The sequence below is a fragment of the Lissotriton vulgaris genome, chromosome 7 (genome assembly GCF_964263255.1).
Source record: "Lissotriton vulgaris chromosome 7, aLisVul1.2, whole genome shotgun sequence".
NCBI lineage: Eukaryota > Metazoa > Chordata > Amphibia > Caudata > Salamandridae > Lissotriton > Lissotriton vulgaris.
The window spans coordinates 475,880,620-475,893,449 of record NC_141695.1 but is presented as its reverse complement, the minus strand read 5'-3'; the positions used below and the strand labels follow the sequence as shown (position 1 = coordinate 475,893,449).

Genomic DNA, 12,830 nt, shown 5'->3' with positions numbered 1-12,830 from the left:
CAGTAGTAGGCCGGGCATTAATGGGGATCTTTTCCCGTGTGGGGTTCCCAAGAGAGGTGGTATCTGAACGGGGTAAAAATTTCATATCGAAGTATTTGACATCCCTATGGAGGAGTATGGTGTAAGTTACAAGTTCATCACTCCTTACCACACCCAAGGTAATAGGTAGGTAGAAAGATTCAACCAAACCCTAAAAGGCATGAGGAAGGGTCTAACAGAACCCATGAGGCGTAAGTGGGACGTCAACCTACTATGACCTCTCTTTGCGTACAAGGATTGGTTTGTGGGGGTCTGCAGAGGGAGATTTCATAAACTGGAATGCATCCAGGTGACTTACTCGCTGCCTCTTTCTTCAGAAGTCTGCTTTCCAGTAGAGAAAATGTGTATCCAAGTGCTGTATGTAGACAGCTAGACTGGGATGCACAGGCTCTGCAGAGCAGACCAGACATTTTAATCTCTTCTCGTAGCCAGAGAATTGGCAGATCTCCTTCTGGTTCATATCAAACATCTACTTTGGGACCCTCAAGGCCCTTACATACCACCCAGTTCACCTGGCGGTCCCTGTGGCCCTTACAAGTGCATCTGCCAGGTGTGTTCATCTTGGGTAGGCTGGGCTTTAGAGTACTATGGGATAAAGGGCAGCTCTACAAAAGTATGAAGGTGTGTACCTGACTTTTTTGGGGAATATGTAATCATTGGAAGGAAGCACCACCAAACATTAACATGTTATTTTTCTAATTAGTGCATTAAACCAGAGAAATTAGTTTAAAACATTTAAACTACGTATTCTGCATACATTTAATTTTGGAGGAAATGTCGGAGGAATAATCACAAGCAAACACAATTGTTGGTAAACGCCACCTAACAACCATGTACAGAGCGTTCCTTGCCTCGTTTTGTCATAGAATCGCTGGAAAACTACGAAGGCTAACATTAACAAAATCTTCGCATGTAGATGTGTTTGCTCATTACCTCATTGAAAGAAGCTGATTCAGTATTGGTGCTTCTTACCGTGCAAAGGTTATAAAAAGTGCTTTCCCCTCAAAGATAACTATATATCTAAATGAGATAAATATGTAGGGAAGGTTCCGCTGAGAAGTACCATACTGCATAAGGGAATTACCACAAATACGGTAGGTTCAGGAAGTGAAGCTGCCTAAGACCTGTCCTTCCTGTATTGTATTCTTCAATAGTAATTTCTAAGCCACAGAAAAATACATATGGATAGGTATGACAAGGTGCCTGTGCCCTTCCAACATAACTACATACCAATGTATAACAAAAGTTATAAGCAAATTTCCCAAAAAGTTGTATTTCGAACAATTTAGATTAGTTAGCAGCACAAAGCTAATAATTTGAATTTTATGTATTAGCAATTATGATGTACTTGTGCAACACTTAGCCTAAAATTACAAAGTGAAAATGAACCCTCTAATTATTTTCCTTAGTTCAATTAAGAGAACAAACAATAGGGGTTACTTGCGTTTCACTAATTGCCAAATATCCATACTCAATAAGTACCCGTAGTACATTAGGTTAAAAATACTTGTGTATGAAGCAGGACAAAGTCGTGGTCTTCATTCTGAATCACCTATGTCTGCTTGTAAGTACTTTCACTAGAGCATCTTTCATCTCTTTATTCCTTAGAGTGTATATAAATGGATTTAACATTGGAGTCAAGATTGTATACACTACACTCACTGCCCGGTCATAATCAAGGGCGAAGCTCGAGGAGGGCCGGAAGTACATGAAAAGGACAGTGCCGTAAAAAAGACCCACGACCGCCAGGTGGGAGGAGCAGGTGGAGAAGGTCCTGCGTCTCCCCTCCCCTGAATGGATCTTTAAGATGGTGGAGATGATTTGAGCATATGAAAGGACAATAAAAAAGAAGGGGCTGAGGAGGACTAAGCCCCCCTCCAGAAAGACCACAAGTTCGTTGAGGAAAGTGTCTGAACAGGAGAGCTCTAAGAGCGGAGGGATGTCACAGAAGAAGTGGTGGATGATGTTAGGACCACAGAAGCTCAGCTGGGATGTCATTAAAGTGTGCAGCAGTGCATTTAGAAGGCTCACCATCCAGGAACACGCCACCAGCTGCAGGCAGACGTGTTTGGTCATGATCATGGTATAGTGAAGAGGGTGGCAGACTGCCATATAGCGGTCATAGGCCATGACGGCCAGAAACAAGACCTCCATGCTTCCAAACCACATGAAGAAAAAGAGCTGCGCGAAGCAGCCGTGGAAAGAGATCGATTTTCTCTCCTGGAGAAGGTTGGTCAGAATTTTGGGGACTGTAACAGATGAGAAAGAAATGTCCACCAGGGAAAAGACACCCAAGAAAAAATACATTGGTTTGTGAAGTCGAGAGTCAGCGTTAGTGACTGAAATTATAACAAAATTCCCCACAAACGTCACAGTGTACATGAACAGGAATACCATGAAGAGGATGATCTGCTGCTCTGGCTGGTCCGAGAGACCCAGCAGGATAAACTCTGCCACCCTGCTCAGGTTTGCACTCTTCATTGCCTATGGAAATAGGGAGGAAAAATACTCATTTATATCAGTCATCGCACACGTGTCAGAGTTTCCATGATGGTAGGGATTACACATTTAGGGTCACAAAATATTTGTAAACATTTAAAGATTTGAAGAAACCGCTAAATTTAATTATGATGATAAATAAATAGCATCAAATGTCAACTTCAATAAATCAGGTAATGTCTCTAACTCTAAAGTTTCAGGCGATCGTTCATTATTAATTTAGGGAAGTTTGCATCACCCTGGACATGACATTTTGCAGCTACTTGAGACTGATTGAAGGATGTTACTGAGAACCCATCAATACTGTCTATAGACTAATCCCGGACTACAACAGAGATTCAGCGTATCTTTGGAGTGGCATACCCAGCTAGTGACCCCATGGTCGCAACCTTCTGTCTCTATGGACCTATTTTAGTGGTTAGAAACCTTGTGATCGATCTTCTGGAGTGACCATCAACCACCGAATCACCTTTGTGCACACTCTCTCCTTAAGACCAATCCTTACAGAAATAGGAACCAAGAAGATCTCCTACACACAGAGGAAGAAACTCAACCTCATAGCACTCAACTCAAATCTTATGTATATCGACTTGAACTAGTGTCAGTTGAGTTTTCACAATTGACATCCTAACAGAACAGAAACTGGGGGCATATTACCAACAACTAGCGATAATTATCGCTATGTTGGCTTAGCGGCAATTTTTTTTTCCCTGTGCTGCGGCGATTTGTATCGCTTAGGAACCTTGCTATTATCAAGGTTTATCTCCTAAGCGATACAAATCGGCCGAAATGTATGAATATCGCTGAAAAGTCAGCGATATTCATGCATTACCGAGCTAATGCTCTTAGCCATGTTATCCACCTACCATTGGATAACATGGCTAAGAACTGCTCAGGGCAGGTGTTAGCTTTTGGAGATATTTGCGCTTAGCGCGAATATCTCCAAAACTAGCTAATAGGAGATAGCGATGTTAGCGACTGTTTCCTGTCGCTAACATCTTGGCACGCCCACTTTGCATGTCATTAGTGATAAATATCACTGACATGCAAAGCGGGGCACAAGATGGTCACTATCTCCTACTAGCTGTCGCTAACTGGTGTTAGCCACAGCTAGGTAATAGGGAGATAATTGTATCTCTGATTTCTTGGATTTTAAAGCCAAAAAAGTGGAGATAAACCCCCTTGATAATATGCCCCCTGATTCTGTCCAGTAACAAATGATTGCCCTTTCATGTGCCTTTAAATACCCTGTCCGCTTTAACAACAGAACTTACCTTAACCTTATTGAAAACTATACACAAGCCATTTCCTAACAACCTGACAACTACATTTGACTACATCGAAGTGCTTACCCAGGTTCTAATGGGATCATTATATTTATTTATCCCTATACAAATATGTGAATTAGTAGATGATTTCATGTTCTCTAACAAGTCATGTTATTTGCTAGAAGGACGTGGGAGGATATGTTATATGAATCTGAATATAAAATGGTCTAAAAAGCAAAGTTAACTAATGAACAATATACAAGTAATCATTTTTCACTTCTGCCAGGCTGGTAACTAATGCATGTGTTGTTCTAATCTGGCCTGAGACTTAAAATACACTCTCATCTAAATTTACCAAAAGCCATTTCAACTCAAAATAAAAACAGTTCTTCCTATCTAATATTAAGATATGCAGACAAGGCAACTTATAAAAAGAAAATATATTCTTCTGGTCACCTCCTTCACCATTCAGTCTGAAACCCACAGTAAAATCAGTGGTGATACCAGTAACCAAAATACAAATCTTCCAAACCCTAAAGTGATGTCCCTTGCCTGCTTCTATAATTCGTTCTGACTTTTAGAAATGGCACTGCAAGTAATACCGAATTGTGTAATGCATCCTTAAAGAAGCAAGCATAACCTGAAACTACAAACTGTCACCCTTTCCTAAGAGAGGTTTTTCTTGACTGTACAATCAAGTTTTTTGTCCTTACATGGCTCTGAAATGGCAAGTACAATCATTTGGAACCAGTCACTGCTTTGCATATGAAGGAAAACCTGACCTCATTTTGGGTTGTCTGCAGTCTTTAATATAACAAATTACTCAATGTTACTGACAAGCTCAAATTTAAGGTTGTGTTCTCTACTAAAGCCAATAAATAAAAACATTAAAATGGTTCCTATTAAGCAGACAACTGAAAATGAGGGGGCATATTTACAAGGTCTGTTGGCTCACTGGACAAATGCATTCACTGCCGGGCCCTGTGTTTAACCACATGGTCACTGTTAGAAATGGGGGTCTCTAGTTGGCAGAGGTACGTACCTTTGTCCTTTGTAGGGACCCTTCTTCCTAGTCAGGGTAAGGGAGATACATGTCCAAAATGGTAGCTTGGCACAGGCAAACAGGTTTATCTCAGAGGCAGTGTGTAAAGCATTTGTGATTACATACAGTAATACAATGAAAACACTACAAATGAACACCACACCAGTTTAAAAAAATAAGTAATCTTTATCTAAATCAAAACAAGACCAAACAACAATAATCTACAATACAGATATCAGAATATCCTTAAGAAAAGGTTATTCACTCAAATAAAGTTTGCAGCAACAAATAACTCTACCTGGAATTGTTACGACGCAGTGACAGATGAAAATCCTAAAGTACAGTGCTGACTGTGAAGTACGCGACGTCAGGCGCGGGATCAAGCAGAAGCCCAAAGAACAGTACCTTGGAAATGATGAAAGCAAAGATGGTGCATGGCACTGGAGAGGTGATGCTTCATTAGAAGCGGGTGGCGTTGGTTCCTAACAACCCCAGGGGAGGTGAAGCCTTGGATATTTACTGCGATGCAGCGGAGGTGAGAAGTTGGTTCCTTACTGTGTCGGGGAGGTGACGTCATGGTAGCGGCGAGGCGGAAGTTCCTTACGACGGGTGGTGCCAATGGATTCAGAAGTCACACACGTTGAATATCGGCTCTGAATAGATGTCAGTGGAGTCGGGGCTGTGGTGCGAGTCAGGATGGTGTGTCGTGGACGTCACAAGCGGTGTCCTCGGCTTCGGTGCAGACAGTGGCCTTGGTGATGTCTTCGGAGTTGATGTGGCACGGCATCAGCAGGCGTCTGGCCTGCGGTGCAAATCAGGGAGGTGTGTCATTCTCTTCACAAGCAGTGCCCAAGGCTTCGGTGCAGGTTACGGTGTCACTCACCGGTGTCAGTGTTACAATTCCCTTCTGTTGCAGCTGAAACATCATGTCCAGATGCAGAAAGATAGAAGAAATGCAGGGCCTCATTTATGAAAAGTGACGCTTCGCTGCATGAAAATAGCGATACGTCACTTTTCACTAAGCTCTCCCTGCGACACTAACGATGCGTCATATTTACAGTATGACGAATCATGTCGCAAGGAGTTACAGATACGTCAGTATTTCTGATGTATCTGTAGGCGCAAAAGTGACGCATTGCTGGAGTGTGTCACAAAAGTGACGCAACTCCAACAATGTGTACTTTCACATGGGCAAGTCCCATGTTGTTAGTGCCTGAATCAGTCTTACGCATGCCATGAGGTAGGCGTAAGATTTTGACGCATTAGCTGCCAAGAAATGGCGCAGTGAAATCTTATAGATTTCACTGCATCACTTCTATGACTCTATTTTGCGTCAAAACGCCCCCCTTGCATACGTTATACCTGGCACGGGTATAATGTGGTGCAGGGGTTTACAACGTGACGCATCTACTTTAGACATAATAAACTTTATTTTCCATGGGGCAGTTATGCTTGTAAGATGTTAAAAGAATACTCCCCATTCTATTGTATAGGAATAGATAGCCTTACAATAGTGAAAAACGAATTGACAGTCTTTCACTATCAGGACATGCCACACACATCAGGGCATGTTCTACCTTTTATATACACTGCACCCTGCCCACAGGGGTACCTTGGGCCTGCCTTAAGGGTGACTAACATGTAAGGAAAGGGAAGGTTAGGGCCTGGCAAGTGGGTGCACTTGCTAGGTCAACATGGCAGTACGAGACTGAGCACAGGCTCTGCAATGGCAGGCCTGAGTTACATTTACAGACTGCTTATGTGGGTGGCACAATCAGTGCTGCAGCCCAATAGCAGTATTTGATTCACAGACCCTGGGCACATACAGTGCACTGTACTAGAAATGACTAGTAAATCAAATATGTCAATCAGGGAATCACCAATCCATAACAACAATTTACAAAGGGAGGACTTGCACTGTTGCACTGAATAGCAGTGGCAACGTGCCCAAAGCATCTAGACCAGCAAAACGACTAAACACAGCAAAACACAGGAGGCAAAAGGCAAAAATACAGGGGAAACACACGCCAATGATGCCAGGTCTAACAGTTACAGGTTCAAATCCTGCCGGGTTCGCTCCACCTTTCATCCATCTGAAGTTGATGAAATGACTACTGTTAAGTAACAATTAACATATTTAATTTAGCACAAAGATGCCTATGCATGCTTTACAAATAGTTATGTTAAGGAGTTATTGCCACTGTCATTTTTGATGCTCGGGTGGCAATAACTCCTTCACCCTATTTACAAGGCTATGCTAAGCCAATTAAAGTGTCTTAGCACTGCCTTGTAAATAATGCCCCTATTCATGCATCACTTAGTGTGAAAGGAACAGGCAATGGGTATTGCAGTAGGTGTTCTCACGTAACACCCATTGCTTTTTTATGCTGCCCACTATTTACAAGTCTGCTGTAAATATGGGGTAGCACCAAAATAAAGACCAGGCAAAGCCTGATCTTAAACTGGCACAATGAGGAGAAATTTTCAATATCTCCTAGTTTTTGCTGTTTCTAAGTGTGCTCCATTCTGCAGCACACATAGAAAGAGTAAATTGCCATCAGTGATTGTTCACGTGCAGGAAGGTGTCCCTTCCCGCCCTTGGACAATTATTAGATAATGACAAGTTGCAACTTCTATAGGTGCCCCACCCTATTTAATCTTTATGTCCAGCCGCTAGCTGATGTCGCCATGCGTGGGAACCTTTCCATCGTGTCCTACGCAGACGACACTCAGCTGGCTGTTGCGATTAGTGGGGCTTCCGATCTCGAGGCAGCCAAGTTCCGCGAGGGACTTATATCCGTGGCCCAGTGGATGTATGACAATTTCCTGCAATTGAACGCTAAGAAAACCGAGGTGCTCATTGTGGGAAAACAAACTCATTTGTGGGGCGATAGCTGGTGGCCTCAAGAGCTCGGCTCCACTCCTACCCCCGTTACTGAAGTAAAAAATCTCGGGGTGTGGTTTGACTCCCAGTTGAGTTTTTCCACCCATACTAAAAAGACTGCTGCATCTTGCTTGGGGATTTTGCGTCAGCTTCGGTCCACTTTTAAATATTTTGACGCTCCCACCCGCCAACTCATCGTGCAAGCCATGATCTTGTCCAAATTGGACTACGCCAGCTCTCTTTTTCTTGGAGTCAACCAGGCTGAGCTCTCCCGCCTTCAACGCGTTCAGAACGCTGCCGCCAGGGCTCTGGTTGGCTTGCCCAAATTTTGCTCAGCTAGGAGAACTATCTATAATCTCCATTGGCTCCCAGTGGCACAGAGAATAAAGTTTAAAACTTTGATTTTGACTTTTAAAATACTTAAACTCTCTTCCCCTCCAATTCTCCAGCAACTTATCTCTCCCTATGTGCCTACTCGCACTCTGAGGTCCTCTGTTCTCCATCTTGCCACAATTCCTCGTTTTAAGAGATCTAGGATTGGCGGACGTTCCTTCCAAGTCCTTGCTGCCAAGCTATGGATTTCCTTTCCTGTCCATATCCGGGCCATCGAGGGGCTCCTCGCTTTTAGGAAGGCGGTAAAAACCTTCCTTTTCCCCTTGGCGCCTTAGTTCCGTTGTTGTTGTGTTGTGTTCTTTCCTTCTGTCAGGTCCCCTTGGTTCTGTTCTCGCGCCAGGACGCCCCTTTGCTGGGGCAGCTGCGCGCGTAATAAATCCGGATAACATAACATAACATAACATTCGGCAGCACACATAGAAGTTACAATGCACCAGTTGTAATTGTTCATGTGCAGGAAGGGACAATGAACAATGAATCATTCCCTGTAATGCTGGGACCCTTGCACTATGGAGTAAAGGTGCCTGCATTGGTTGCTGGTTTGGCGTCAGTGCATCCCGAATTGGACGGACTTTTGAACGCCTGTTCGAGTACTCTGTGTAGATTGAATTGCATAGGAGAAGGAATACTGCTCAAAAATCAAAGACGCTGTATGCGAAAGTTCCTTATATTTGAAACCTGAAGACGTGATATCAGAGAATTCAGAAAATTGTGATGGCCTAATCTCACTCAATTCGATCTTGTGGGATTTCTGTAAATATCAACTCTCAGAAAAAATCGCTACGGCCTAAGTCTCATTTCACAGCACTCTTGAAGGATTCATGTAAATATCAGTCCTCAGAAGGGGTTACCGTTACAAATATATGTTGTCCTGAAGAAGGTCTTGAAAGTAAACAACAGAAGACCGAAACGTCGACTGCTAAGTCCATCTCTTTGTTGGTTATAAACTACGCAAATGGCTTTCATTATAAGAACAATAGGAGTCATTTGTTATTGATTTATTTTGTGATTGGACTTTTTATTCAAATGTCGATAGGACAATTGGTTTATTACTTTTGCATTTGAATCTTTGATTGAATCCATGAGATGATTTGTACCCTTTTGAATTTGTAATATTTGCATATATAAAATTTTCTTTTGATATAAAAGATTTCCTGTGTTGCTGTTTCTTCATTTGATTGTTCGTTCATGCTCTCATATGATTGAGATATGTACAGATCCCAATGAGGTTGAGTCAGATAAATTGATATAAGTAACATTTCAATCTGACCTCTGTTAATGATTTATTTGTTTAAATAAATTCCCTTGCCGGTACCTTCTAATTTACATTATTTGCCCAAGCCCGCAAGGGTATATTGGGTCAACCACCATTTTTTAGATTGCATTGGTGCTAGGCAGCTAAATTTACTGCTTGTGCTACAGGAAACGAAGATGTGTGCTGTATTATTATAAATACTGCGCATCCCTGCATTTTAAGAATGTTGGAGCGGAGTGTTACAAATTCTGAATTTCTTCCATTCTGTTGTAAATATGCCCCAGAGTTACGAAATTGTATATGTGAAGTCACAGCCTCCCGCCTTGCCCAGCCTCACATATCAACTTCTAGACCACACCCTTCCTTAAAGACATTGAAAGCGGCAGAATCCTCGGTATTGCACTGTGATGGTTTCCAATTGTACTTGAAATTGATGGTAAAATAGATTTTGTGCAAGAAGACTCTCTATAACTCAAGTGCAGGCCCACTGCACTATGTCTCGCTATAATGGTTCCTGGGATTGCTTTGCAGCACTAGCTCCTGTGTCCATATTTTGTTTAACAACTCTTTTCTTTCGGCTACAGAGCCCATTCTTTGGAAACAGGAAAAGATCAAGCCAATGTAAAAAAGAAACCATATAAAGATTACATTAGATAGAGGTAAGGATGCTGCTCTGTCTTTTTAGATTTGTCGGCAGTGTTCAATAAAGTTTATCATCCCCTTTTGTTACACAGATTGGCAGAGATTGGTATATGTATTCAAGCATTAAATTGGTTTTTGTCTCTCCTATGTGGCAAGTATCAAACGGTTGTAATGTCTCATTGCTTCTCTGAACATAAAGCACTTCAGTTTGGCGTTCCTCCAGGCTCATCAATAAGTAGTACGCTTTTGAACATTTATAAGGAACGTTTAGCCACTTTGACTTTTAGCCACTTCAATTGAAACTTTTGCAATCAAATTTGTGTCTCATGCAGAAGATACACAGCTGTTTTTATCAATGGCTAGAGCTTTGGACGTTTCCAAACTGACCTTCTAAAATTGTTTATCTCGGGGTATCAGGCAGATGCAACATGGGTACTTGAAATGTAACGCAAACAAGACAGAGATGTCTACTTTTGGGAAGGCTAATAACTTTAACATTAATGGCTGATGAGTGTACGGGTTGTATACTCCCTCCTTAGAAATCTGGGGGTGATATTTGAATATAGGTGTGAAAAATGGGATGCTGGTAGGGGGGGCAGTGAGCCCTTCTCAAGCAACAGCAACAATCCCTGTCAGGGTGAACCACAAACATTCAATATGTTAACCTGTGTTTAATCCTCTGATAGCTTGGCACAGATGTAATCAGGCTTAGCTCAAAGGTAATGTGTAAAGTATTAATGCAGCACTCAAACAATATTAAAGTGAAAACAAAACACAAGAAAACTCCCACACCAATTTAGAAAAATAGAATAAAATTGTATAAATTATTGACACCAAAACAACAAAAATCCAATAAAGACAACCATGGACTTGTTATTTAAAAGAATTATGGTGAGAATAGCGCCTAAAAGCACAAAGCTCCACTCACGGTTATCCGGTTGTGCGAGACCCTCATGAAAGTCACCAGTTTAGGCTGACAACAATGGAGCGCAGGCTAGATACATGGACCAGGTAAGACCTGCTGAAAAAGTTATCTCCTAAAGTCCTACTCAAAGAGTTCCATTTGCAGTGAAGGAGGCTGCAAGAAGCAGGGAGAGCATTGCAGATGTTCATAGCTGTAGGGCAATGAGAAGGCCAGTAGTTGCTGCAGATCCGTGGTTGCCAAAGGTTGTTGATGGTGTAGCATGAATTGCAGATGTCTCGTTGCAGGATTTCTCCATTTTTTTCAAGGAAGAGCTCAATTGATGTCACACCAAGGGTCCAGGCCCTGAGGGGCACCTCTTGGAGATCAGGATCTCACTTCAGCAGAGGGAAGTAGGGCTCAGGCAGGTCCAGTTGCAGATCTAGTTCAGCAGGGCAGTTGCAAGAGAGACCTCTGGAGTTTGTTGTGTCCCTGTAGCTCAGAGCAGGAGGTCAGTCAGATGACCCTTGGAGTCACTTCAGCCTGGTATTAAGGGTGCAGGTCTAGTCTTTATTCTCAGAGAGAGGAGGCGAGGTCTTAAGCAGCAGGGTAGTCATCTGGCAGTAGGTCAGCCATTCTTCTTTAGTATCAACAGTTCCAGGAGTATACTGAAGAGTGGGTCTGAGGGTCTCCTTTTTACGTCGAGCATAGTGGCAGTGCCATGCGCTGCTCATTCTGCAAGACTGCTGTTGTAGAACAGGGGAGAGAAGCCGTACCCATTCTCCTCCCATATTTTTCATTGGCTTGTGTCATTGTCTTTCGTAAACGCTGCCTTCGGATTTTTTAATAGGCTTGTTAGTCCCTCCGTAGTATGACCATGTCTTCATTTGTAACCTCCCATGGCTATTGGCCCCATTACCTCGGTTGTTACACAGGACCTGTTATTTAGTCTGTAAGCGCTTTTTACTTCAATGAATTTCTCTTACTGCATGCTAGACATTCCCTGCTTCAGCTGCAATCACTTGTGTTTTTTTAAGCTGCACAGTCGCTGCACAACACAGGCGCCTGCTTTCAGTCACTTTAACCAAGAATTATCTCATGTCTGTTTCAACCCCCTCTCCCCCCCCAAGTAAAATGGATTTAGAAATGATTCGCAAATTAAGTCATGTGAATTCCAGGTAGCACATAATCATGTGCTAATGGGCTGAAGCTGACAACATCACATCTGTGTTACATGTCATCTGCACTAAGCCACCTGACGTGTTGTTTTCAAAAACCGGTTTATTAACAAAAACAACAACACCACCACCACCACCACCACCACCAATATCACCACCACCAATACCACCACCATCAATACCACCATCAATACCACCACCACCAATACACCACCACCAACAGCACCAATACCACCACCACCAATACGAATACCACCACCACTGATACCACCACCACCAATACCACCACCACCAATGCCACCACCACCACTGATACCACCTCCACCAATACCACCACCACCACCACCAATATCACCACCACCAATACCACCATAAATACCACCAACCACAAATACCACCACCACCAATACCACCGCCAGCGATATCACCACCACCACCAATATCACCACAATGACCAATACCTCCACGACCAATACCACCCACACTAATGCCGCCACCAATATCACCACCACCAATACCTCCACAAATGCCACCATCACCACCAATACGACCACCAACAATACCACCATCAATACCATCACCACCAGCAATACCACCACTACCACAACAAATACCTCCACCACAAATACAACCACCACCAATACAACACCACCACCAATAACACCACCACCAATTCCACCACCACCCCCAATACCACCACTACTTATACCACCACCAATACCACAACCA

The 12,830-nt window shown here is 42.8% G+C and overlaps 1 protein-coding gene across 1 annotated transcript in view; it reads right to left on the bottom strand.

The window, feature by feature from the left end:
* The window catches only part of LOC147701907 (olfactory receptor 1f45-like), a 33,107-nt gene extending 30,587 nt beyond the window's left edge, over positions 1–2,520 (bottom strand). The window contains exon 1 of the mRNA XM_086929387.1: positions 1,605–2,520. Within this exon, the coding sequence (XP_086785513.1) occupies positions 1,605–2,520 (916 nt within the window). The remainder of the gene's footprint in view (positions 1–1,604) is intronic.
* Positions 2,521–12,830: the final 10,310 nt, after the last annotated feature.